We start from the raw sequence: 27,479 nt of genomic DNA, 5'->3' as shown, positions 1-27,479 counted from the left end.
AAAGAGTGAAATGAAAAAAAAAAAGGGAAAATTTGATTTTATTATTATTATTATTATAAAAAAAAAGACACGGATGTGTCATTTAATTTATTATTTATTAAAAATTTATAATTTTTCTGTGGGAAAAATTATTATAATGTTGATTTTATCATTAAAAATTTCAAAAAATACTTATAAAATAATTTTAAAATAGAAACCAAAGTTATTGACAAAAAATGTTAGAGAAATTAAAAACGAAATATAATTTACTTTTAGTGTAAAATTATTATTGAACTAGTGTAAAGTATTTTTTTTATAAGTAATATGATATTTTTAGTTAACTTTAGTTTTAAAAAGAAACTAGCATGAGCTATATAAAATAAGCCTAGCATGAGGTGAGTATGTTGTAGGCTAACCCCTAAACTTTGTCCCTATAGTGGAAATGAGAGAGTAAATTATTTGTAGAGCTGATTTTGTTATCTCTATATTTTAAAATATTTGTATAAAAGTAAACTAAAACAGTATAAAAATATTATTAAATTTTCTCTTATCTCCTTAAACCAAACATGTATGGGCTTCTAACCCCCTCCTCTCGACTCTATTAAAATCGAAATTTGTTGATTCTCTTATAGTTAAAACTAAAAAAAGTAGGATACCAATTTTTGGTACATTATTTTGTAAAGAGAATACAGTGTTATTTTAAAAACGAGGTTAATTAAAAAAGAATTGGACTAATTAAAAATAGAATTTAATAATGAATATTTGTTTAAGAGATAAAGATAACGTGGAAGGGATATTGGAAAGTGGGTAGAGGTGAGGAGGAAGAAGGGCGTAAAGCAGTTGCAAGTGGCCCAGGTATATATAATAATATAAAAATATATAATAATAATAATAATGGTATTAAGAGGGAAAAAAGCAAGATCGAGAAAGAGTAAAGCAGATTGAATTTGCGATCGGGTTGAAATCAAGTGCGATAGATCGAAATTATGAATTAAAATAAAAATGCAAGTCTTCTCCCATTCTGTTCACCACAATTTGTTGGAGTTTCAGGTGCTTTTGATTCTCTTATATCTTTAATTTTGAACTGAGATTAGTAGATCTCATAAAATCTAATTGTTGTTCTGCTGTGTTTGGTAGTTATTTTAATACAAGTATTCAAAACAAACACAACAGTCACACATAGTAGCGACTGTGTTGTGATATTATGGCATCTGCCGCTAGTCTTGGAATTGGAAATGGAAACGGAAACGGAAATGGTAATGGTGGGGTCGGCAGTTCCAGGTCTGCTGCCTTAAGAGGTTCTTCTAGCTCTGTCGATTGGCTTGGGAGAGAGATGCTTCAGATGAGGCTCAGGGACAACCTCGACCACGATCATCATCACGATCATCACGATCACGATGATGATGACAGAGTTAGTTCACATCTTTATAACTCCATTCACACAATTCTCTGTATCCTATTCTCATTCATAACCTTGCAGGAGAGTGAGCCTGACATCATCGACGGTGTGGGTGCTGAAACAGGACATGTAATACGAACCAGCATTGGCGGACGAAATGGTCAATCTAAGCAGGTCATTATGCTTATGCTATCCTATACCACACCATTTTCACAACTAACTTTTTCTTTAACTATTTTTCTTTTCTACTTCACAGAATGTTAGTTATATTGCCGAGCATGTCGTTGGTACCGGCTCTTTTGGCGTTGTCTTTCAAGTCAGTTTGCTTTTCATAGCTTTCTCAAATGTCATGCTGTTAATATATATTATCACATACATACAAACATACATCTTTTTCATTTCATTAATCAATGTTGTTATCAGGCAAAATGTAGAGAAACTGGAGAGATTGTTGCTATCAAGAAAGTTCTCCAGGACAAGCGCTACAAGAACAGAGAGTTACAGATTATGCAAATGCTGGACCATCCAAATATTGTCGCCCTTAGGCATTGTTTCTTTTCCACAACTGACAAAGAAGAACTTTACTTGAATCTTGTACTTGAATATGTTCCTGAAACCGTCAATCGTATTGCGAGGAGCTATAGCAGGATTAACCAGCGAATGCCTCTAATATACGTCAAACTTTATACATACCAGGTATCTAGTTGCTTGCTTGTTAGTCACATTTGGAACTGGAAATCTGGAAATACATTATAGTGATTATACATTATTCATATACAAATAGTAGGTCACAGTCCCCCTAAATATGGGATGATTATTATATATAAATTGCATTCTGCATGGAGTAAGATATTGTAAAAATAATATATGATCAGCCCACGAAAACCTGTCTCTTTTAACTCCTGCCTGATTGTTTTTCTCAAATTCATATGTTACATATTGATGATTTATCTAATCTGAATAATTCGAGTTCAGTTTCACATATTGAATTATTTTTCAAGAGTCATTAAAATATTAAAAATGAAATCGTAATGGATATTAGTTTTTGTATGTGGGTAATAGACTTTTAGAAGGGAAGTAAATCAAAGAAGTGTGCATTTACACATTTCAAATCCCTGGTAGTTTTTTGTCAGTTGACAATTTTCTTTCTTCTTTTCTCTGATATTGGCTACAGATATGCAGGGCACTTGCTTACATACATAATTGCATTGGCATCTGTCATCGTGACATCAAACCTCAGAACCTACTTGTAAGACATTATTTGAATAATTGAAATTTTTGTTACATGAGACTCGTTAAGTTTAGTCAATGCCTCATAATGGGCTTGTTTATTATGATATTGTTTTTTCACATGCTAATTTACAAGTTGAAATATTTCAACGCTCTCACATCTATATAAACCCACACTGGAAGGAAACATTACTGAGATGACAACAAACAAATAATTATGGAATATTGTTTTTACAGCTTGTTCGGTTCAATGTTATTTTATTTTTGGCGAAGTGCTTACCTGCCTGCTGCTATATATATATAGATATCCTTATATGTCTGCATTTGCAAATAAAGGACCTACTCTTATGAAGACTTTTCAATTGTAGTTTACTTTGATCAGTTGATGATGTCTTAAGCTTTTTTCTGATGTTTGCACTGGAATGAATAGTTTTATGAATGCTGGCTTTACTTTATATACTATTAGTTGTCCATGCCTCCATGGAAAAGACAAACTTTTGCAAACGGTTGGACCGTTGGAGGCCTAACACTGGCATTATATCCCTAATCTTGGGGAAAGAAGCTGGTTTAGCATGTGAAGGACCTACTTTCTATAAACTTGAACTACTAGATGGAGAGACAAGCTGAAAAAATATGGCTTTATATTACTAATAGTGTATATGTCACACATCTTTATGCATGCTGGTATTCTCGTGTCACTGTTTCTGGTTGAAATTATGGAGTTTAGATTATTCAAATTGTCACTTTTTAATTTTATCATCCCACTTTCTTTGCCGGAGTCTGTCCTTCTCTATTGTGAATGATATGCGAAGGTTTTAGAAACTATATTAGTATAAGGGAAATACAGAACAGTGCCATTCTGAGTATTTATGTATTGTATATCCATTTTAAAAATTGCTCGGACAACAAACCTGAGTCCGGGGTCGGGGTGCCTTGTTATATTTGGTTCTTCTATATTTTTCTCTATATAATTGATTGTATAAGATGAAGTCATGTGGCCACCATGTAAAAAATCTGACAAGTAGAGGAAATTACGGGTTTTCCTGAATAATTAAATACTTCTCTGGCTTTCTCTGTGACATCAGAAAACCTGGCTATAGGATTGAATTTGAATATAGTCCTTTAAAGGGGCCTATCTGTTCCTTGGATATGAAAGAGCCACGCAATTGTCTCATTGTTTTCAGACAGTTATTTTGAAATTGCTTTACCCAGCTGGAAGATGATAAATATACACCTGTATATCTGCTTTTGCATCAGTTAGTCAGTTACTGTTCTCAAATGCGCGTTACTCTTGCCAGGTGAACCCGCACACTCATCAGCTGAAACTTTGTGATTTTGGGAGTGCAAAAGTGTTGGTAAGATATTAAGCCAAGAACTGATGGTTGATGGAAGTTACTTTTCTGCCCCTCAAGTTTCATTCTTGTTCTAATTCATCAGGTGAAAGGAGAACCTAATGTTTCTTATATCTGTTCAAGATACTATCGTGCCCCAGAACTTATATTTGGCGCTACTGAATACACAACTGCCATAGATATATGGTCAACTGGTTGTGTAATGGCTGAATTACTTCTTGGACAGGTGATTTGACACTTTTTCCCTTATTTCTTTGTATTCTGTTTCTTTCTCGTTTTCCCTGAAATTCAACCTAAATTGCAGCCCTTGTTTCCTGGAGAGAGTGGAGTTGATCAGCTAGTTGAAATCATCAAGGTAAGGATTTACCATCCAAGTTTTTCAATCCGTCTAGATTTTGACATGCCAGAATTATGTAATTCTTCCATATTCAATGAATGCGTGTGAACTATTTTATCCAAACTTTATATGTACAATACATTTAGTTGGTTCAGTCAGAAATTATACATGCTTTGGGGAATCGGACTTATTCCTATACATTCTGACTCAATGGAAGGGATATTTATTTTGTTTTGGAGCAGTTACTTTTAGTCTTTATTGTAAAGATTATTCTCAATGTTCGATTAACTCTTCTTAGGTTGACCCTGACAGAGTAGAGAAAAAGCCAAATTCACTTTAGATATACATTTTGACGTTTAGTTTTTGCTAGTTTCTTTGTTGTACTATTGATATATCGGTTTTGTAATTCACTTTTCCATCAACGTGGTCACAGAAAATTACAATTCAAATTTTTATTATTTCAGGTTTTGGGAACTCCTACCAGAGAGGAGATAAAGTGCATGAACCCAAATTATACTGAATTTAAGTTTCCGCAGATAAAACCTCACCCATGGCACAAGGTTTACTCTCTTGTGTTTTGCTTGCATTCTGAAGTTTATTGTGAAATGCTTCTAGTATTTAGTAATTCAGGATTTGTGTTAATTTATTTATGCTAATTCTTAGTTGGCAAGCTAGCTTCTAATATATTTTGAGGCTGTATTTGTACTATCTATTTCTCCAATCACACTTGTGGCAACAAAGCTCATTTGATGGCATTTGCATGTTTTCCTACCTGTGTTTCTGAGTATTTGGCAAAGCTGGTGATTGAGCTGCCTCAAAATTTAATATCTTGAATGTCGATTGTTCCTTGTGTGATCGGGGTAATGGTTCATGGAAAAAAGATAATAATGTTGTTTCCTATAAATGCAAAGCATAATCCTTTCTAGAGTTGTATTTCTACCGTATCCTGACAGTTTATTTAATGAAAAGATAAACTTAAATAAAAGAAGCAAACACAAAAGAATCTATGTGGATTGACTACGACATTATTTGAATGGGTTCTTGTTTGCAAAAGGGATTGACTACGACATTATCGTGATTGACAGGTCTTTCAGAAACGCTTACCCCCAGAAGCAGTGGACCTTGTCTGTAGGTTTTTTCAGTACTCTCCTAATTTGAGATGCACTGCTGTAAGTTTAACCTCCCTACTTTTTGTACTTGTATTGTATTCTTGTCTTGAATGTACAATTATTATTATTATAAAATTATTTGATGCATGTCATATTGTGGCTGCAGTTGGAAGCTTGCATTCATCCCTTCTTCGATGAACTGAGGGACCCAAACACTCGCCTTCCCAATGGTCGCCCACTGCCTCCGCTGTTTAATTTTAAACCTCAGGGTGAGTCTAAGTACTACCTTAGGCTCTGAGATGAGCACAATCTAAAATTAAAGTTCTTTGAAACAGCTCCATTTAAAGCAGTACTCCAATAGTATAATTGTCTCACAACACTGACATGATTTGTTAGTAAGTTGTGTTTTAAATGGACGGAAGGAAAAGGAAAAGGAAAAAATGTTTTAGTCTCATAATATGGGGTCAGCAACTCCCCGAGTCAGGATTGTATAGGAAAATGTGTTTGGTGCAAATTCTGCATATAAAGCATATAAGGATGAGTTTTTATTTTTTATTTTTTAATTTACCAAAAAGGATGATTTTTATGATGGTAGGCTTTTTATCATCACTTACAACCATGTCTTCCGCCACAGGAGTGCACGACACACGGTTTTCTCGCTTATTTTTGCTTGGTTTTCCCTCTAGTTTGTTTTAGAGAAATAGGACAAATCTTTTGGAGAAACTAGGAGCCTCTTTTTGTTTGAAAAAGTTATTGTTTTGATTTTATGTTTTCTTAATAATTAGAAAAGTAGCACCATTTTTTATTAAATCATTTATAATGATATTTTGACCATTTTCTGTTGTATATATTTGCATGTTGTAATTAAGTGAAAATAGTGTAATACTGTTTTTACAACTACTAGTGAATTAAGAAACTTCCTGACTTTGATATATATGTTCATTCGTGCAGAACTTTCTGGTATTCCACCTGATGTCATCAACCGGCTTATTCCAGAACATGCTCGTAAACAGAACTTATTTATGGCTTTGCACACCTAGCAAGTTTTATTTTTTCCTCCCCTGTGGCTTACTAGCAGGCTGTAAATTATCGGGTGTATCTGAGAAAGTGACACCGAAAGAGTTCCTAGGATTATATTTATAATATGATAATTTTCATATTTTTTTTATATTTTCTTGTCAAAGGAGCTGTTTTCTATTCTTGCTCAGGAGTCAGTGTTTTCATGTATATTTATTTGTCTCGTACATGTGCTACCAGTTAACTTAGGCCCTTTTGGTACATCTTATTATATAGAATAATACTTGACAGTGTTCATGATGTTGTGTGATATACTCTGCAGTATATTAGTTCTTACATTATTTAACGTCTGATGAGCTTCGTATGGCTGAAAATGAATACATAAACTATAAATGTTACTGTGGGTGTTTTACCATAAAATATAATTAAGAAAAGAAACCAATAAGAAAGAACTTAACTCGAATCCTAATAACTTCTAATGCATCATCCAAAATAATATAGGATAAATGGCACGACAACTATGCAAGATCGCAAAATGTATGTTTGGATGTTCTCTCTCATATCCCGAAGTCTTGGTACAAGCAAACATCAAACTAATGACATTTCCTTCTTGCAAAATATGATGGAAGTTAAAATGCCAAAGTATAATAAAATGCAAACTATAGTTATACTTGATATGACTTGTATTCCAAGTGACTCTAAGGTCAAGTTGGATCCAGTTCTGAATTAAGATCGATAGGACTCTCCTATTCGCAAAAGAAACATATAATTCATTTTTCATTCTTCATGTGTTCTAATTAGATCATCAACTTTGGAACTATCTAAATTGTCAAGATAGCTTCCATCTATATTGACTTTTATTGAATTTTTACTAGGAGGTTTCCAACCTACCTCAAAGTGATTTGACATAAGTTTTGTAACAAAATCAAATACAACGATTAAAAAAATTTTAAAAAAATGTACAAAATGTTGATATAATATTAATAAATTGCATATGAACAATTAACAAAATATTGTGCAATGATTTTAGTAAGAATTGCAAGTGGATCTAAAACCTTGAAAAAATCACAAAAAATTTATTTTTTAAGATTCATTTAGATATTTTATTGTGAAAATAATTCAGATGATTTTTTTTTTATCAATGGAAAAACAAACGATAGAAAATTAAACTCGTGGGAATTAAATTTCCATAGAATCCGCTAAACAAATAATAACCAAAGGAGGGGGACAAGCAAAAAATACTCTTAGATCATGAACAAATGATACTCCAAATTTAGCAAACGACACTAACATTTCCTTCACGTAAGGTGTGCACAAAGACAAGTTGTAATTTCTTATAAATCAAATATTGAGTATAACCCAACAATAGCACATAAGGATGAGTAGACGAGACTCTCTCTTTAAAAAATCTCAGACCATTTGAGAATCTGACTGGTAAATCACATTTCTAGAACCATGACTCCAAGCAATATCAAGACCGTGAGAAATGGCTTGAAGCTCATCATAAATATTAGAAGTGGAACCACAACTTCTTACAAAACTTGTGATTCAACCTCCAAAAGAGTTATCAAAAAGCAACAAAAACCGATCACCCTAAATTACCAATGGAGCTACCATCTCCATTTACCTTTTATCACATTCTTTGAGGGAAGGTGCCAAAAAAACAAGTATAGGAGTTAAAGTCTTATTAGAACCACGAAAAACTTTATTGGTGGAGTGAAAAGGAATATTGATTTGGTTAAGAATATTTCAATAGAATGTCTATTGTCAAAGAAAGATTATTCGTTGTGAGATTTCTATATCATCCAACAATAAATAAGGAAAAGAGGACTGTAATATGCATAATTAAATCAAAAGAAATATGCCTTTGACAATTCATATCAAAATTTGAATTACTTTTTTAAAAATTAAATCAAATTATATATATACATTTTAGTACTTTCATTTATTTTATTTCAACAAAATGTTTGATTTATTATTATTTTAGATATTATATTTATTTTCTTTAAATAGCTCATATTAAGATAACTAAGGCACATAAAAGACAATATCAAATACTAGAATAAGGCCCAATACTTTTAAGTTGCAATTTTTTTTTGCTATCAAATTTAACTTTTAATAGATTATTTGATATAATATAAATATATAGTATTTAATAATTTAATTATATCTATAAAAAAAAGCGACCTGATTAATATCGCATTTTTTAAACCCAATGGTATTTATTTAAGAAAGTGATCTAAACTAAATCGTGTGGTATTTGAACCAAAAAATGATATGACTTATTAGTTAAAAATTGATTAAAAGCGAAGTGCGAAGATGGTTACGTTATAAGTGTGAATTAGAATATTGGGAAGGACATAAATGGAAGAGGAAAGTATGAGATGATTCTAGAATACAATTACGCCACGCGGCTCCACACATAAACACAACCAAACCCTCATCCTCCCACTAAAATAAAACCCGTTTTATTCACACGCTCGCTCGCTCACTCACTCTCTCATCTCCTCAACTTCAACGCTTCAACCTCATCCATTTCTCTACTTGCTACTTGTACTTTTATTCTATCCTTCAACAACTGCAAATTAGGGTTAGGGTTAGCGTTAGCGTTAGGGTTAATTTCATTTCTCTCTATCTCTCTCATGGCTTCCTCTAGTGCCCAGATTCACGGTCTCGGAACAGCCTCTTTCTCTTCTCTCAAAAAACCCAATTCCACTTCCTCTAATTCCCGTACCCTATTCTTAGGCCACCGTCTCAATTCAAATCACGTCTCCTTCCCGCGCGCCGCATTTCCTAAATTGAGAGCCAAAACCCTAAGGAAGGGTTTCACTTTGAGAGTTGTCAATGAGAAAGTTGTTGGTATCGATTTGGGAACCACCAATTCTGCTGTCGCTGCCATGGAAGGTGGAAAACCCACCATCATTACCAACGCCGAGGGTCAGAGAACCACTCCCTCCGTTGTTGCATACACCAAGAACGGCGACAGGCTGGTTGGTCAAATTGCCAAGCGCCAGGCCGTCGTTAATCCCGAGAATACATTCTTCTCTGTAAAGAGGTTCATCGGAAGGAAGATGTCTGAGGTTGACGAAGAGTCAAAGCAGGTTTCTTACAGAGTCATCAGGGATGACAACGGCAACGTCAAACTTGATTGCCCCGCTATCGGTAAATCATTTGCTGCTGAAGAAATTTCTGCTCAGGTACTTTTGTTTTCTGTCTTCATAATCATGTTATTGCTTGCTTTTTATCACGTGCTTAGGCTAGGTATCTGATGATAGGTTTATCTTCTTATTATTATGTATTGAATTATTTGTGTATAGGTCTTGAGGAAGCTCGTCGACGATGCTTCAAAGTTTTTGAATGATAAAGTAACTAAGGCTGTAGTCACTGTGCCCGCGTACTTTAATGATTCACAAAGGACTGCTACAAAGGATGCAGGCAGGATTGCTGGTCTTGAAGTTCTTCGAATTATCAATGAACCTACTGCTGCATCCTTGGCTTATGGCTTTGAAAGGAAAAACAATGAAACCATCTTGGTATTTGACCTTGGAGGTGGTACCTTTGATGTCTCAGGTATTGGAAGTCCCTCCTGCTGTCCTTCTTTGATTGGGTTTGAGACATTATATAGGCTCATTTCTATTTAATTTCGTTCTAGTGCTTGAGGTTGGTGATGGAGTGTTTGAAGTGTTGTCTACTTCTGGTGATACACACTTGGGCGGTGATGATTTTGACAAGGTTTGAGTTTTTATTCCTTGCTTTAGTATTATGAATTATAATTTGGTTTATGTGGTGATGAACACATAGTCGCCCCGATTGTTCCTTATTTTATCTGTTGGCTATAGAGGGTTGTTGATTGGCTTGCTGGAGACTTCAAGAGAGATGAAGGTATTGATCTTTTGAAAGACAAACAAGCTCTTCAGCGCCTTACCGAGACAGCTGAGAAAGCAAAAATGGAGCTTTCATCGTTGACTCAAACAAACATCAGGTATTTGCTTTGCCATTGATCAATCTGTGCCCAATTGTGGTATTTTATGAGTGTGCCTTGTAAGCTTTGTGCTAACCGCTGAACTGTTAATACACCCTTTTTCAGTTTACCATTCATAACTGCCACAGCAGATGGCCCCAAACATATTGAGACCACTCTTACAAGAGCTAAGTTCGAGGAATTATGTTCAGATCTTCTTGACAGGTAATGGTAACCTACTGAATCTATTGTTGCTCTCCCTCTAATTTTGAAGTGCTCTGCCCTAGAGCTTGAATGTGACTAACTGATTTTCAAGCTGATACGATTTTGTTGCTTCCTTGACGCTATATTGCATAAGTTGAATTAACTACTCTGATATAGTAATATTCATATGAATTGTTTCAGACTCAAAACACCAGTGGAAAATTCATTGAGGGATGCTAAACTCTCAATAAAGGATATTGATGAGGTAATTCTTGTTGGTGGATCAACACGTATCCCTGCTGTTCAGGAGCTTGTGAAGAAGATGACTGGGAAGGACCCAAATGTCACTGTCAATCCAGATGAAGTCGTTGCCCTTGGTGCTGCAGTTCAGGTGGGGTTATCTGCTCTCACCAAGGAACTAATTTATTTTTGTAGTTTTTTCAATTAAGTTGTTGGGGAAGTGGGAGAGAATGCTGTTTAACTGAAGGGTGTTGTTCAAATATTTGTGTGGAGCACTGCACTATATTGTATTTGTTGATTTATTATATCATTATCCTCATCATGTGTAATTTTTGAATGATTTTAGGCTGGTGTCTTGGCTGGAGATGTCAGCGACATTGTGCTGTTGGATGTTTCTCCACTATCGTTGGGTTTGGAAACTCTAGGTGGTGTGATGACCAAAATTATTCCTAGAAACACTACCCTTCCCACTTCAAAATCAGAGGTTTTCTCGACTGCCGCTGATGGACAGACCAGTGTAGAAATTAATGTTCTTCAGGGTGAGAGAGAATTTGTTAGGGACAACAAATCTCTTGGTAGCTTCCGCTTGGATGGTATCCCCCCTGCTCCTCGTGGGGTTCCTCAAATTGAGGTGAAATTTGACATTGATGCAAATGGCATTCTGTCAGTCGCTGCCATAGACAAGGGCACAGGGAAGAAACAAGATATCACCATTACTGGTGCCAGTACCTTGCCTGGTGATGAGGTATCCTCAATGACTTTCATTCATTTACTTGTAAAACTGTCTATCTATAATTGTAATATATATGCTTAGTACTTCTGGGGTGATTTTGTGAAGCATTTGAGGCGAGAAGCTGTTCTGAAGCTTATTATAATCTGTTGAATGATATGCAGGTACAAAGGATGGTCAATGAGGCAGAGAGATTTGCAAAGGAGGACAAAGAGAAGAGGGATGCAATAGACACAAAGAACCAGGCAGACTCTGTTGTCTACCAGACAGAGAAGCAATTGAAAGAGCTAGGAGACAAGGTTCCTGGCCCTGTGAAAGAGAAGGTGGAAGCTAAACTGGTGGAGCTTAAAGATGCTATTTCTGGTGGATCGACCCAAACTATTAAAGATGCCATTGCTGCCCTCAACCAGGAAGTTATGCAGCTAGGTCAGTCTCTATATAACCAGCCTGGAGCTGCAGGACCAGCAGGACCTACACCCCCTGGTAGCGAGTCTGGCCCCTCAGAATCATCAGGCAAGGGACCAGATGGCGATGTGATTGATGCCGATTTTACCGACTCTAAATGAGTTATAGAGATTATTTAATAGGATTATTTTATTTTATGTTTCTTCTGTGCTAAATTCGTAGTGATTTTTGTCAATGGGAGAGCAGGCATTTGTTTTCTCATTAAGATTAGACTTTATTATATGTAGGTGCTCATTGACGTTCGTTTCTGTACCTTTGGAAATTTTGTCTGTGAAATATAGGTACTGTGGATGGAATTTACAGGCTGAATATTGTCTTAATACGAGATGAGAAAAATAAAATAATTTTCTGTACACGTAAAAAAAGATACGAGCCTGCATATTTTCATGGAAATGGTACATCTGGTGCTCTTGCTTTCAATTAATAAGAAACAAGAATGGTTGTTGCATATATATTAACAGAAAGTATAAGTTTGTATGGATGATAGTGTCAGATTGGTAAGTTCCGTGAGTTTCGTATAGAAGAAAGAGGATTATAAAGAGGGCAACTGACGTTTATTACCATACTACTGATATGTTTGATTTTAGCCATTTTATATTTGCTCGAAGTACCAATTGGCCTCGTTGATATTTGATCCATTTCCTCATGGAGGACGTATTCTGATTTCTACTCATGGCAATGATTATATGGTGTTGCAAAGTTGATGAGAATCTGTACTTATTGAAGCACTTTAAGCCTCTGATCTTCCATGGAACACGAGAAACCAATTTTTTAACATAAAAATGAAAGTAATATTAGTGCACCACTAAAACAAAAATATTATTTACACAATTGAGCGATTTACAAGAGCACATGATCCTATTGTTCTAATATGTATATTGTTAAAACAAATAATGTAGTTAGGATGAATTCATTCCCATATAGACATTCTTGGACTCCGGGGGATGCTGTGAACTCTTTCAACCATAACATGACCTGTGGAATCATCATGGTATGCATAGGGTTTATTATGCGGTCTGTTGTTTGTGGAATAATAGTAACTCATACCCCTACTTCCACTCATATTATTATTATTACTATTACTATCTGTTGTGATCATATTCATATTCATATTCATGTTCATTTGAGGTGGCCTTCCCATTCCCATTCCCATTCCCATCATCCCTTGTTGGGGATGTTCTTGTATTGGTCTAAACGTTGGGGATGTTCTTGTATTGGTCTAAACGTAGATATAAGAGGATGATGATGGTGATAATGACTACTGCTAACACCATGATCAAACTGCGTTGATGCTTGTGTATTAAGGTTTGATAAACTTGGAGAACTTCTCACTCTTTGCATTGTCGTCCTACTCTGCAACTGCTGTGAACCTTGGAACGGAGATTCCGTGGTAGTATGTCCATCCGGCGATATTGATTTTGGTGATGAACATGCAGAGCGTGTTGAGAACTTAGCCCTGGGACTTGTCCTGATGATTCCATTGATGGCATCAATGTAACGCTGTTCCAAGAAATATGGTTCAAGAGACAGTGGATGTGATTGTGATTGCAATTGCAATTGCAATTGATTCTGTGATTCAATGACAAGTGGTTTGGAAGGGAATAGAAAAGCACGAAGCAATGGGGATCCTCCACTTTCGTGTCGATCGTGTTCTTGAATCATGTGCTTTAAATCTTCCTGCGTTCTAACTGATACTAATGTATCAAGTTCTTCAGGAACCAGCAGGTACTTTAATACAACATCTCCATCAACCATCACACTCACTTTCTTCATCATCTCTGAAAACATTTACATTATTATTCTTATTATTATTAGGAAAACATTCATTCAATCTATATGATCGATGATCGAGTTTGACATACCGGATAAAGTGACGTCACGAGGGACACAAATGACGCGAGTCTCGCCGCCAACATACTTGAGGACGCCATCGGAGGGACGGGGAAGAACCTTTCCGCCGTAACTGCAAAGGAACTTGACTTTATTCTTTGGAGATTCGTCCCCCATAATTTCCTTGATCTATTTTTCTTTCTGTGTACCGTTCAAAATGTAATAAACTATATATGGAGAGTGGTAAAAGGAAAAGGAGAAGATTATATTAGATTATAGATTAGATTAGAGCGTAAGAATAGGAATGGATCAATCAATCTGCTTTTCTATTTTTGTTCTTTCGCTCTGTCTTATTACAGTTAATTATTATTATAATTAATTCTATCAATTCAACTTCTAATAACTCCTCCTATTTACTATTTATTTCTTTTAATTATTTTTAACCTTAGTAATTAACATAATTGGAATGCGGTTATATCACGTATATGCTTGTTTGTGTCGGTTTTCTATGCGGTTATAGTTAATTATTCTCCACTTCAATAAACTGGGAGGAGAAAAGAAAATTAGCACGGTGCTAGTGTTTGACACGGACAATAAAGTTATATCAATGAAATATGAAAGGGTATATTTGGAAGTAAAAAAGGGTATTGCATAGCCTTTATTATAGTAAAATCAAATTTATTAGATTAGATTCGACTATCCAACTGAAGCTATGCTTTCTGAGTGTGAGTGTGTTAATTGAAGCAAGCACTTGTAGTTGCACTGTGTTTGCATTACTGTGATATTATTATCATTTATCAAGCAAATTGCAGACACAACAAATCTGGATCAAGTCCCATCCATTTCAAGATCTATATTTCTTTAATTAATTAATGAAAGTAGGCATAATAATAATAATAATAATAATTAAAATACAAATTTACTACCAAAGCTTGAAAGCCAAAATACACAGTAGTTGAAGTATTTTGAAACTCCTAAATCCATTATTGTTGGTTCCAGTCTCATTCTGGATAATTATTGTTATAAGAAACACTGTACTGTACTAATCTAGAATCCAAGCAGACGCTTACAGGCTTTAAGGATGTTGTTACCTCCCTTGTGTTTTTTGTTGTTGACAGATCTTGTTTCTGTGTCATGATCTGATGATGCTATTGCCATGTTCTGATCATGGATCCTACCATACCTCTCTGTAACTGATGAACATCTTCCCATTGATATTGCCCTCTTCATTCTCGCATGAAATCCATACGCGGAAGAAGAAGAAGAAGAAACTGAAGAGCTCTTACCCAGTATCACCCCAAATCTCTCTCCTTTCTCATCTAATTCCTTTATCTCCTTATGATCTGCGTCAGTAGTAATAGTATCAATCTTGGAATAACCATTCATTTTGTATAGTTAGCTGCTTGGTGCAGTGACACACATGTGTTAGTGAGTGAGAAAATGTGAACCTATATAGTGAGTAATAAATGAATCAAGACGAAATAATTGTCCGATTCTTCAAGGAAGTGAACAGAACAAACAATGTTTGTGCGGTTCAAATTGAATTCACATCACTCACTTACTACTACTTTTATTGTGTATCAGATCTGATCTGAGAGGTAGATTTAGAATTTGAGGTAAAAATAACTTGTTAGATGTATTTTTATTTAATTGGAATCAAAAACCAAATTATTGCTTGAACTTTGAACATTCTTGTCGGTTGATTTTTAAGTAACTAACAATGGACTGGTTGGTTGGTTCCTTGGAACCGGAAGTAACGTGTTCTCATGTGATTGTGATGAGGCGAGGAGGGCATTCACCAATTTTGCATCTAACTAAGGTCAAAAAACACTAGACAAAGTTGTAATAAATAACACGTTGAAAGGAAGTGACTCTTATTAAGGCTGTCACACAATCTAATTTGTTCTCGTAAAGGTAGTGAAAGGAAAATTCATTGAAAGGTTTTATACCTTTTGGTGAAGTTGTGTATTCATAGAAAGGTTTTATGTGAGCTTGAGTTGGATTATGTTGTGTTTTGACATATAGCTGCTAACATAAAAATATACTTATCTCTTAAGTTGCTATACTCGTGTCATTACTATTACTCATCACTTTGGAAAAGTCAACTCAGGATTTCTCATCTTTTTTTTTTGACTCACAGCTTTTGTCATCTTATGCTTATTACTTATTTTTTATTTTCACAAAATTAACTATTTTCTACCACAATGAATTTTTTTATTTTATTTTTTAAATACAAGTGTAATAAGTTAACTATAAAAACCGTAGTGTAATAACCATCATAGTGTATCAAAAATTAGCATTTTATTACTTTTTCCAAAAAAAAGAGTACGATTGTGAGTTTTCTTACCTCTTTTGTCTTCTATTTACTTATCTCTCTTCACATGTCTTCGTTTTTCTCTCTCCACCTAATTCTAATTTTAATTCTAATTTTCCCCTTTAAAATTCATTTTTTGCGATAGGGTTTGGAAATACCAGACAGAAACAAGGCACTGATCCGCAAACAGTGATTATAATGTATGCTTTTTGCTCATAATCTTCAAGTTTTGCTTGTTTACAAGTCTTGACTAAAAATGGGTTTGTTTTCAAGTACATGCTTGTTTGTCTCTGTACATGTTTGAGTTTGAGTGGGGCATCAAATTTGTTAATTGTAGCTAAGCCCCTTCATTTGTGGGGCACTATGCAGAGTTTGGTGGGTTATCACAACTCATTTCTGGGAAATTTGTTAGTATTATTATTAATTTAAATTTTTTCAGTTGACAATTTACGTTTATATGCATTATTTGTGTGTTTTAGACAGTGAATTTATGATTTGTATATGACTTCATGTGTTTGCTATGTTATTAATTTGTTGAATAAAATGAGCTCAATAGTTGCTTAAGAATGCTGAATTTGTTTTTGATTTCAGTGAGGAGAGTGATGTGTTGAGTTATGGCACCTAAAAATCAGGCTCATAAAGCTGCTGAGATTGCAATAGGATCTGTTGGGCGTGGATATGATATATCTTCTGATATAAGGCTCAAATTTTGTAAAGGAGAATCCATAAATTCACGTTTAATTGAGATAGACGAAGATGATGTCAGAGAGGTGGTTCTACCTGGTGGAGTTTCATTACCAAATGTTTCCAAATCAATAAAGTGTGATAAAGGGGAACGCACTAGGTTCAGGTCTGATGTTCTCTCTTTTCAGCAGGTATACTTTCCTTTTTTAGTTGGAGAGGTCAATTCTGTAAACATGTCTTTGCTGGAGAATCATTTTCATCTGTTGAGTAGAAGTAAGTCACAAATATTGTCATGCAACATGCATCATTATGCCCATTTAATTTAATCTCTTGGTGCCTTCTTTATGTTTTCTTTATTGAAATACACTTTTTCATATGTGCTAGATAATCAAATAGATGCATTACCAAGCTAATCAAATTCATGGAAATTTAGTTTTTAATTAACAGAAACATAGCAAGGCCATTATTCTACCCTCAAAATTTCCTGTTTGGCCTTGTCATCATTGTCCAAATTACACTAAAAGGAAAACAGTTCATTCCATCTGTAATGATTCTCCCCTTCCTTTTTTTATGTTTTATCTGTAATTCTTTCTATTGGTCTTTGGGCGATGAAATCTGTTTTCAGAATGGCGTGCCCTATTTGCATTGCTTTAACACTCACCGTGCCAAGCCAATGAGTGTTTGTCTCTCTTTCATTGGCTGTTTGCTTGTTTTCAGATGACAGAGCAGTTCAATCAGGAGTTGTCTTTGACCGGCAAAATTCCCTCAGGGCTTTTCAATTCAATGTTTGAGTTTTCTGGGAGTTGGCAGAAAGATGCATCCCATACCAAGACCCTTGCTTTTGATGGGGTATTAATTACACTTTACACTGTTGCATTAGAGAAGTCTCAGATGGTACTTTGCGACCATGTTAAAAAAGCTGTACCAGCATCATGGGACCCACCTGCATTAGCAAGGTGAATTGAGCTTTGTTAATGTAATCTTGATAAATCGTGTAACTATCGTCAAGTTCCATGTCAAGTGAAATATTATTACCCTCTGAATTCTTGTTGTCACATATATTGGTTAGTTTTTGGAATTGTGGGTAACCCTGCTCTGATGTAAAACCAACAAGGGTTGGCTTAACTGGTAGGATGGAACTGAAAGAAGTGGGTTTTGATTTCTGTTGATAGTCCTTCCTTGGTAGGTCATATTTAGGCAATACACACAATTCATTTTGGAATCATGAACCTGTTAAATTTCTAATGACTGTTGATTTATATTTCTGAATAGTTTTGAAGAAGCAGAATGGAATATTCTTTTATTTATCAATTTATAATTTAATGGTGATGCTGAAATTTCTTTTTGTTAACATCGAGTTTCCGCATGCATTTGACTCACTTTACATTACACACAGATTCGTTAAATCAAGTAGACTTTTTCTCTAGTATATTAACTGTTTTTTTATGCCCAAGGATTTATATATTTGCATTTGTATTTTGATCTTTATATGTTAATGAATGTAATACCACATTTATGTCAGCCTTTGGTTGCATCTATCTGCTTATTTCTTCAGTGAGATTCACTTTTGTTAAGTCAGCACAATTTTACTTCTACTTTACCTTACTTATCAACATCATTTTCAACAACAGCAAAATTGCTGTAGACTTATAATATGATTAGGCAGGTGATTGTTGGGATGTTCCAAGTTCCAACTACAAGCCAATTTTCACTTGATAAAAACTTATGTCGGCACATTTGCTCTCTAGTTTCAGTTGTTCTCTTGCATTTAGATTTAGAATATGGCACTTGATAAATGGTTCTACTTGAATTAGGATTGATTTGGGTCTGTAATCTTCTCTGCAATCTTAATTTAGTTTATGCTTTATAGTTTCAAATCTGTTTGTATCGACTGAGTGCACTAATTACGTTGAGGCTAACTAATGGGTGCAACTTTAATTGATTGTACTTGTGGTTATCTAATTCAATTAGGATTAACTCTACCCAGCTTCCGTTTATTTTTTAATCCTGTTTGGACTTGAAACTCTGGCTAAATATTGCTTTTCACAATTAACCCAGGTTTATCGATACCTTTGGCACCCATATTATTGTTGGTATGAAGATGGGAGGAAAAGATGTAATATATTTGAAGCAGCAGCACTCATCAACTCTCCAACCTGCTGATGTTCAGAAAAAATTGAAAGAAATGGCAGATAAAAGGTTTCTGGATGCCAATGGTCAATATGACATAGCTTCTGATCAAGTTTTCCCAAATGACAAGGTTTGTGAAATTATGCTTTTCCTTTTCACGATATGTTTAAAATCCCAATATTGAGAATCACTGTTATTCATTTTTCTTTCATCTTTCTGTCTGTGTTGTTTATTTATACAGATAATGATCACAGATACAACACAATTCCTGACAGCATTTCTCTTCATTTATTAACCATTAGACTCTCTTTATCACAATGTACTTCCACGTTAAGAATGAAATACAAATAATAAAAGCAATAGCTTTATACTGTGCCAGTTTTCCAACACGATTTTACTGCCTCAAAGAGACTTCAAATAGGGGTTCATATTTGTTTGAGACTTTTAGCCACATTTAGGTTATTAGTTATAATTTGGAAAAACAAAGAGGTGTGTTGTACTATTGTTAAACAACGGAAAAACAAAGAAAAAAGACTACTGTACAAATTATGTAAGGTATGCGTACAGTCTGGGGATGAGCCATTCAGAAAATGTTACAGTGGGGCCAAGCTAATTACTTGCATGAGAGAATGAGAACGTGTGAGTATAAATTTGGGCTAGTTTCATTGCTCAAATAAATTTTTTTTGATTTGCTAGGTTTGTGAATCAATGTGTCAAACTTATTGATCTTAATTGATAATCTCTTCTTTGTTACACTAGTTCATGGGAACTCTTGTTAGGTTGGAGATACCTTATCAATTTTGTTTTCCTTACAGTTTGGAATCAGGACGCAGAGGCTAACATTTGCTAATATTAGTCCCTCAAGTTCTTATTCACATAAGGAGGTGTGCTTCGAACATAACCTGGAATTCTTTTTTAACATTTTTATTTACATTTTACAATAGCAGTTGTCCTTATAATATTTTTGTTTTTGCAGGATATTGTAAGCTTTTGCAAGAGGAGAGGTGGTAGTGATGACAAAAGACTATCGCATAATGACTGGTTGCAGACTGTTCAGTTGGAGCCTGATGTGATCTCAATGTCCTTCATTCCAATTACCTCTCTATTAAACGGAGTTCCGGGGAGTGGATTTTTGAGCCATGCCATAAACCTTTATTTACGATGTGAGCAAAGTTGCTACTTTTATTTGCACATATATATTCTTTTTAAATAACATTACTGAATGTTGATTATTGATTCATATACATTCGAGCCTGAATTTTTTATCCCATTATATTAGATTCCCATGGATCACCCTCTTTTAATTTGTTTTTCTTTGCTGTTGGCTGATTATATGCAAAATATATGAACCAGTTTGAAATGTTTCATCATTCTGCATTGATACTTGCAGATAAACCACCAATTGTAGAGCTCCACCAATTCTTGGAATTCCAGCTGCCAAGGCAGTGGGCACCTGTATTCAACGAACTTCCTCTTGGTCCACAATGGAAGCAACGGAGCTCTGCATCTTTACAGTTTAGCTTCCTGGGGCCAAGGCTCTATGTGAACACCATACAGGTAACTGTTTATTCTTCTGGGTTCTGGACGTCTACGTATTCAGTGGCAGATTGACTGTGCCTCGTCTGATCATAATAAATATATTATGCTCATGTCCTTTGGTATGTATTGGAGGAAAGTTAATAAATCAGTGTGAAGAAGATTTTAGGATTTGTTTTTTATTTAGTCATGAAACCTAGTCTTTCAAATAAAGATGCTGCGTCCTTCTAGGTCATGCGGTATAAAACTAAAAGTACTATTAGCATATTTAATTGTTAGGTAAAAATACATCTTTAGTCCTTTAAGTTTAGTTCAATTTTCGCCTATGTCCTTTAAGTTGATTTTTTCTCGATTCGGTCCTTTACGTTACATTCGTTTGCACTATTAATCTTTAAGATACATTAAATTACACATGTAGTTCTTTAAGTTTGAAAATTTTCTCGAATTACTGTCATAAAATGTTAAGATCTAATTGAAACATCACAACAAATTGATTGTCCAAGTTACTTTGTATGTGAAGGAAGTTAAAAACATTGATTATGTGGATGGATCTTTATTACCTTGTTTTTAAGACTATACGTATGTTTAAATTGTTGTAAAGAAAATCAAGAAATATGGATCATTTATAAGATTTGATGAATGTTTTTTGAAGGATTAGTATGAATGATATATTGTTACAGATTTGGTACAGTTTTAAATTATCAAAAGCTTTCAATTGAACTAATTATTGTCGAAATTGAGATAAAAAGTTAACAATGCGAACATAATGTAACATAAAGGACCAAATCAAAATAAAATAAACTTAAAGGATCTAAGTGATATTTACCTAATTGCTAATATAGGTGTAGTTTTACCTAATTGTTAACATATATCATCAATTAACCATTTTTTGACGAGGGCATTCTAAAGTGTGTCGTTACTTGTTGATTTGGTTTTCTATGTTTTGTAATGTTTGTTCTAAATCCAGAAAAACTTGTCGTGTTGTAACAGGTTGATGTAGGTAAGCGGCCAGTGACTGGTCTCCGTCTCTATCTTGAAGGTAAGAAAAGCAATCGGTTGGCCATCCATATGCAACACCTTTCATCTCTTCCAAAAATATTTCAGCTTGAAGACGATTCAAATGAAAACTTTCAGCGGAAGTCATATGATAAGAGATTCTACGAGAAGGTTCAATGGAAGAGTTTCTCTCATGTGTGCACTGCTCCTGTGGAGTCCGAAGAGGAGCTTTCAATAGTAACTGGAGCACAATTGCAAGTTGAGAATTATGGCTTTAAAAATATACTCTTCTTAAGACTTAAATTCTCAACTGTGTTGGGAGCTAAGGAGGTAAAACGTCCTGAGTGGGATGGGTCTCCTGGGCTAGGAGCCAAGTCAGGACTCATATCCACTCTTATTAGCCAACACTTCACAGGGGCTTTTCAGAAGCCACCTCCACGTCCTGCAGATGTTAATGTAAATTCAGCTGTCTATCCAGGTGGCCCTCCCGTCCCCGTCCAAGCTCCCAAACTTCTAAAATTTGTTGACACAACTGAGATGACCCGAGGACCGCAGGAGACTCCTGGATATTGGGTTGTCACTGGAGCTAGACTTGTGGTTGAGAAAGGCAAAATTTCGCTACGGGTTAAGTATTCTTTGTTGACTTTGATATTACCAGATGACGATGATGATGACATGTTGGATGATCAGTAGCCGACTTTGTTCTTCGTTAGGTCTTTCGTGCCTTCATCAGCATTATTAAGTATTCAATTTTGAGGAGGGAGGGTATTTGTCATCAAGATAATTGGTTTTAGTTTTCCTAATCAGGTAGGGTCGCCTTTTTACACATTCACGAAGAGATACATACAATGGGGGAATTGGTTTAATGAGATTGATGTGAAGACTTAAGGAGTGCTGGGGCTTTTACCTCTGTTGAAATTCCACTTTAAATGTAAACTTTTACAGTCCAGAAAAATGACTAGCTGGATTAATTCCACGGGTCTCTGGTGAAATATCTTCCTCTTGCTTTACTTAGATCACCGGGAGACATTAAGTTGTAAACACTAATATATATCAATTTAATACATTAAAAAATTATGTCACATATTTTATTATTCTCATTAGTGATTTGGAAATTATAGTCGAACACTCTTGATCGAGAAATGGTGAAGTACAACAGACACTTAATATGAATATAGGTGAGCGTTTGATAAAAGTTAGTTTGAATGGAATTGATTTTATAAAATTGGTTTAGTTATAGTTAATTGACTTTGAAGGGAAGTGATCTATGCTTTGATCTAGAAGCAATTTTAATGTGTAACTTGGTGCAATATTTTCACTTGTGGTGAAATTAAGTATCAAAGCAAACAAACTTTAGTGGGTAAATACTCTCAGTGATTTCAAAGCAAGACCTTGACACTATTCTCCCGGGAATGTAAACATACAAATGAAAACATAATTTGTCAAGTGAAGTCTTGTTGTTTGTAGAACATGAGAAGAAATTGTGTTGCGGTTTCACAAATTTGAAGTACATTGGAGGACAGCCAAGTTGGAAACAACAGGCCTAACATTGTAAATATACAAATACACCCCCAATAATCTCTTGTGTCTGTAAATAATGTATACAGATAAATCCATTAATAATAATTTGTTTGTAGGTTAGAAAAATTAGTGCTAATTAAATACAAAATGATGTTCATGATGAGAAGGCCAACAAGCTCCTTCCCTTGGACAAGGCAGAGGTGCTGGTTGTGCAATGTAGGTAGGATATTGCTGCCCCGGCATCAATACTGACAAATCACACGCATAAGACGATGAAACCTGTAATTATGCAGTAATAAATAAACACACACAGTATACATATGTGTTAAAACATGTAAACTATTTACGAAAGGGACTTACTGATTGTGCATTTGCTTGTTTTGTGGTTGGTAGTGAGTGGTCTTCCTGATAACTTGGCATCATAGAAGATTGTGGAGTTGGTTTAAATAAATGTTCAAAAATGGCCATTATTAGAAACATTGAAATCAAAATGGCTGTGGCAACAAAACCAAAAGATATAGCACTCATAGATGTTCCAAAGCTTTTCCATGGACCTTCCTCATCAACTCCTGTCTGTGAATGTGATGGTCCTGGGTTTGAAGCTGTGTATATGTTCCATGTCTTTGATCTTTCACTGTTTAAATCGCTCATTGTACTATTCAATCTGTTTTGTTTTTGTTCTAATTCAAAAGAGAAAAGCAAACATATAATAAAGTATCAGAATCACTTGGAGGCCAAGTTAATTTGAGCTTACAAGCAAGATCTCTTTCAAATACAGCTAAAGTTAATTTGAAGTGAAATTCTGTCCTGAAACAAATTAGTAAGAGAAAATATCTTAAGACCAAAATTTAGTTGTAAAGTTAATGCATTATTTAGTTTGTACACAATTAAGAGATGACTCAAAACAGGAAAGAATAGAGTCAGAGAGATGAAAGTCACATATGTTGGCTCCATGTCATTCTCTAAGTAGTAAACATAAATAATAGAAATAAACTCACATACCTTCAGTTTTTCAGTGTGATAAGAGATCAGAATGTAATGTGGTGTTCCAATATCTTAAATGTCATGTTCAAAATCAAGACACTCCTCTATGCTTCACACAAACATGATGCTCAGTAGAGTTACCTTTATAACCAATAAAAAATTTGCTAGTTATGTATATGATCCTGATGCTTAACTTATTGAATACTATACCTTGTCAGTTAAAGAAATAAAAAGAATGGGCCTTGCTGTCTCAAGAGTTATAACAAGATGAATTTTATATAGTTGCTTTTAAAACATAAAAGTAAGACTCATATTTAAGGGTGGATTTCATGTCATCTCATCTAGGTTGTTGTAATTAATCCAAATCTTTAAGTCACATGAATAGTGGCTTGTGTTGTGGGACAAGTGCAGCCAATAATTTCCATTCCAACCACTCCTATTCCTTTTACAAATCACAACATTCCTTAACATCAACATCAACATCAACATCAATCTCATAAGAATTTAATTATTATATGCATAAAGCAACATCAACTTTCCTGATCAACATGATTGTTATTTCTATTGCTAAAAAATGATTATTATTTCTATAAAATTAATTAACACATCAATCAATACACCGAATAAAAGGAGATACGCGCGTCTTTTGAGGATTAAAGCCTAAAGTCTCTCTGTTTCTTTTTATTTACAAACTGAATTCTATATTTTTAAACAATAAATGTCAATGATATTATCATTAGTAAATTGTCTCTTGATATTTCTTTCATTCTTGTCAAATCAACTTTATATATTTCTTTAAAATTACTTATGTTAATTAGATTGTGTCTCCCGTGCAAGATTCTGATTAAAATGTAATACTAGGAGCATTTCAAGTTATTTTTCATTGATATAGTGTGAAGCATGCACCTTAAAAAGTAATGATGAGAAAGATTGCGGTATGAATCTTTCATAATCTCATAAAATCTCCACTGATTATAATAAAAAGAAGAGAAAAAGGCTGCTGCATAAGAAACTGAAAATGGAAGTGGTCGTGATTATTATTATTATTATTAATTATAAATTAGGAAAAGTAACATCTGACAGCTAAGCAGGAACAGTAACAGAACACAGCAATGCATGATTCTACTTTTATTCCTCATCTTAACCATAGGTTTTATTATGGTTAATAATAAAATGCACTAGACTAGAGCACACATTTTTTGTAATAATTGTTTAACCTGAAAATTCAAAGTAAATACTGAAAAGAATGAAGCAATAATGATGAAATGTATGTAGTTTTGTCAACGAGGCAATCACAGTGTCTGTCTATGGAATAAGAAAGCTTAACTAAAACTACTTATTATGTTAAAATAAAAGAGATTAATTTGAGCTGAATGCACACATCACAGTCACTTTCACTCAATTGGTTTTTGACGACAGACATTGTATGAAATGAAATGAACCAATAATTATTCCTCAGTTGAAATTGAAAAAAAAAGAATAAAAATGTACAGACACACATGACACATGTAATGTTAAATAAAGAATAAGAGTGGTGCTATATTCGCAAGCCATTTGCATGTAAGACATGTTTTTAACAAAAGAATGAATATGGTCCCATATATGACAAGAAAGTAAGCGCACTAAAATAGAAAATGTTAAAAAACAGATTGTAACATTTATATATATGTCTCCTTCATAAGAAACCTTCAAGACTTTACAACATTTATAATTAAATTAATTGTTTAAACTTATAATGAACGTGGAGCCGTGGAGCTAGGGCAGGTTGTGTGCCACTGCCACATCTCTCTCTCACGTTCATGCTCTCTATGTTTCATCATCACACCTCACTTCACGGTACTACTATACTTTCAAAATGCACATTCCTATAAAAAACAACCTAAAACACATAATTATAATATATGGAGGAAATTCTAAAAAATACAACATTATATGGAAGTGTACTTAAAATATCATTTTTTAATCTTTACAATTCACATTCTTTAGAATATTAATTAAGTCATTTGAATAGTTATTGTAAAAAAGACTTTTACGATATTAATATTTCGAAAAATGTGTTATGTTAATTTATATATTCAGTAAAGATGATATATTTCTATAAGGAAAGAAGTGTGAGCCGTAGTTAGGAAAAAAATAATAAGAGATATTTTAATGTATTTACCCTACCCTCTTTTTTTCTTTTTTTTTTTGTCAATCTCAAACATCGCCTAAGCTCCATCTCCATCTTGCCACAAATATGTTTTTTTTTTAATAAAGAAAACTCATGTTCAAGACTGAAAAGTGAAAATCCGTTTGAGGCCCATGAAGTGACGATTGTTCAATAAAAAGAACAATTTCTGTTTGTTGTGGGCTATACATTCGTTTTGGATTTTTGTTGGGCTTTTTCTTCCAATCAATATCTAATCTTGACCAAAATATTGATAAGCAACATGAATTGTCCATTTGTTAAGGGTGGAATTTTTCTCATCCCATATTTAAATAATAATTTTTTTAGTGATATTAATATTAAAGCTAGTCATAATTAAAAACATTGCCCAAATGTTTTTGGCACCTCCAATCAACCTCAATAAATTCTAGATTTTAATTTTATTTTAATGTATTTATTTAGAATGTTAATATATATAATTTTTTTAATTTATATTAATATTAAATAAAGAAAATTTTAAAAATTTAGCAGCCTTATAATTAAAAATAAAAAAAGCTCGGATGCGACTCCGAGTAAAAAGTATGATAGACTTGTATATATAATTTGAAAGAAGGGATGGTTGGTTTTATTTTTTATTTAAAAAAAAGGTATATTTGAAGAATAAAATCCCCATAAGTCATAAGTATGGTCAAAACATGTTATCTTTAGTAGGCCATCCATGGTTACATTTTGGTTTGATTTCAGTGTAGTGTACATTTGTCATAGTAATGGGCTAATGCTTTATATAATCATTTCAAACGTGGGCTTAAATTGACATATTATACCACCCGTGACCCACCACTATTAGTTCATATTCATACATGACTTGTTCTCCACCATTATTAAGTTATACTTGTCTAAATTATTCAATTCCAATATATAAAATACATATTTAGATGACCTAATTTAGATATATATTGAAGAACTTTCGAGAATATTAATGATAAGAGAAGAAACAACCTAATAATAAGCTAATAACGAGACTAAATATATAGTGCTTCCCAACCTTAACATGGATTCCTTTCTTTTTTTCTTTATTTTTTTAATTTAATGCTTTTGAAGAAAATTTATTGTTTTATTAATTTTGATAAATATAATTTTTTATTTGTATTTTTCTTTTGATTTCACCTAATTTTGATGAGTAAAAATTAAAAAATAATTATAAAAAAGATAACAATTAGAGATAAAAAGACATGTTTGAAAACCAAAAAGAAATTAGTAATATATATAAATTAAAAACATCGATAGTAATTATTTATTTAATAATTTACCTTTT

The 27,479-nt window shown here is 33.8% G+C and overlaps 5 protein-coding genes across 8 annotated transcripts; 3 read left to right on the top strand and 2 right to left on the bottom strand.

Moving 5' to 3' along the window:
• The first annotated feature begins 754 nt into the window (after nucleotides 1-754).
• LOC101499607 (shaggy-related protein kinase kappa) lies at nucleotides 755-6,720 on the top strand. The gene is made up of 13 exons (XM_004485385.4): nucleotides 755-1,029; nucleotides 1,117-1,390; nucleotides 1,460-1,552; nucleotides 1,635-1,694; nucleotides 1,802-2,074; nucleotides 2,553-2,627; nucleotides 3,907-3,963; nucleotides 4,046-4,186; nucleotides 4,265-4,315; nucleotides 4,762-4,857; nucleotides 5,383-5,466; nucleotides 5,573-5,675; nucleotides 6,358-6,720. The coding sequence occupies exons 2-13, from the start codon at nucleotides 1,184-1,186 to the stop codon at nucleotides 6,444-6,446; spliced, it is 1,329 nt and encodes a 442-aa protein (XP_004485442.1). The 5' UTR covers nucleotides 755-1,029; nucleotides 1,117-1,183; the 3' UTR covers nucleotides 6,447-6,720.
• A 2,152-nt stretch (nucleotides 6,721-8,872) lies between these two features.
• Nucleotides 8,873-12,332, top strand: LOC101499290 (stromal 70 kDa heat shock-related protein, chloroplastic). The gene is made up of 8 exons (XM_004485384.4): nucleotides 8,873-9,620; nucleotides 9,741-9,993; nucleotides 10,076-10,155; nucleotides 10,263-10,405; nucleotides 10,511-10,609; nucleotides 10,790-10,979; nucleotides 11,175-11,573; nucleotides 11,723-12,332. The coding sequence occupies exons 1-8, from the start codon at nucleotides 9,066-9,068 to the stop codon at nucleotides 12,122-12,124; spliced, it is 2,121 nt and encodes a 706-aa protein (XP_004485441.1). The 5' UTR covers nucleotides 8,873-9,065; the 3' UTR covers nucleotides 12,125-12,332.
• A 489-nt stretch (nucleotides 12,333-12,821) lies between these two features.
• LOC101498970 (uncharacterized) lies at nucleotides 12,822-14,904 on the bottom strand. The gene is made up of 3 exons (XM_004485383.4): nucleotides 13,886-14,904; nucleotides 13,228-13,801; nucleotides 12,822-13,180 (listed from the first exon to the last, which is right to left on the bottom strand). The coding sequence occupies exons 1-3, from the start codon at nucleotides 14,028-14,030 to the stop codon at nucleotides 12,934-12,936; spliced, it is 966 nt and encodes a 321-aa protein (XP_004485440.1). The 5' UTR covers nucleotides 14,031-14,904; the 3' UTR covers nucleotides 12,822-12,933.
• A 1,209-nt stretch (nucleotides 14,905-16,113) lies between these two features.
• On the top strand, nucleotides 16,114-22,595 carry LOC101497437 (MACPF domain-containing protein At4g24290). Of its 4 annotated transcripts, XM_027337372.2 has the most exons (9): nucleotides 16,114-16,186; nucleotides 16,313-16,367; nucleotides 16,759-17,042; nucleotides 17,569-17,807; nucleotides 18,910-19,111; nucleotides 19,797-19,865; nucleotides 19,958-20,144; nucleotides 20,372-20,538; nucleotides 21,508-22,595. In XM_027337372.2, the coding sequence occupies exons 3-9, from the start codon at nucleotides 16,782-16,784 to the stop codon at nucleotides 22,204-22,206; spliced, it is 1,824 nt and encodes a 607-aa protein (XP_027193173.1). In that variant the 5' UTR covers nucleotides 16,114-16,186; nucleotides 16,313-16,367; nucleotides 16,759-16,781; the 3' UTR covers nucleotides 22,207-22,595. The 4 variants fall into 4 exon arrangements, with proteins under 4 accessions (XP_027193173.1, XP_004485434.1, XP_004485435.1 ...); XM_004485377.4 differs by lacking the exon at nucleotides 16,114-16,186 and having other exon boundaries at nucleotides 16,211-16,367; XM_004485378.4 differs by lacking the exons at nucleotides 16,114-16,186; nucleotides 16,313-16,367 and adding an exon at nucleotides 16,414-16,542.
• A 339-nt stretch (nucleotides 22,596-22,934) lies between these two features.
• Nucleotides 22,935-24,434, bottom strand: LOC101497105 (uncharacterized). The gene is made up of 3 exons (XM_004485376.4): nucleotides 24,037-24,434; nucleotides 23,395-23,714; nucleotides 22,935-23,313 (listed from the first exon to the last, which is right to left on the bottom strand). The coding sequence occupies exons 2-3, from the start codon at nucleotides 23,683-23,685 to the stop codon at nucleotides 23,167-23,169; spliced, it is 438 nt and encodes a 145-aa protein (XP_004485433.1). The 5' UTR covers nucleotides 23,686-23,714; nucleotides 24,037-24,434; the 3' UTR covers nucleotides 22,935-23,166.
• Between the last annotated feature and the right edge of the window lie 3,045 nt (nucleotides 24,435-27,479).

This window comes from Cicer arietinum, chromosome 1 (assembly GCF_000331145.2).
Source record: "Cicer arietinum cultivar CDC Frontier isolate Library 1 chromosome 1, Cicar.CDCFrontier_v2.0, whole genome shotgun sequence".
Lineage (NCBI taxonomy): Eukaryota > Viridiplantae > Streptophyta > Magnoliopsida > Fabales > Fabaceae > Cicer > Cicer arietinum.
The sequence above is the reverse complement of the archived record's forward strand: the minus strand, read 5'-3'. Positions and strand labels throughout refer to the sequence as shown.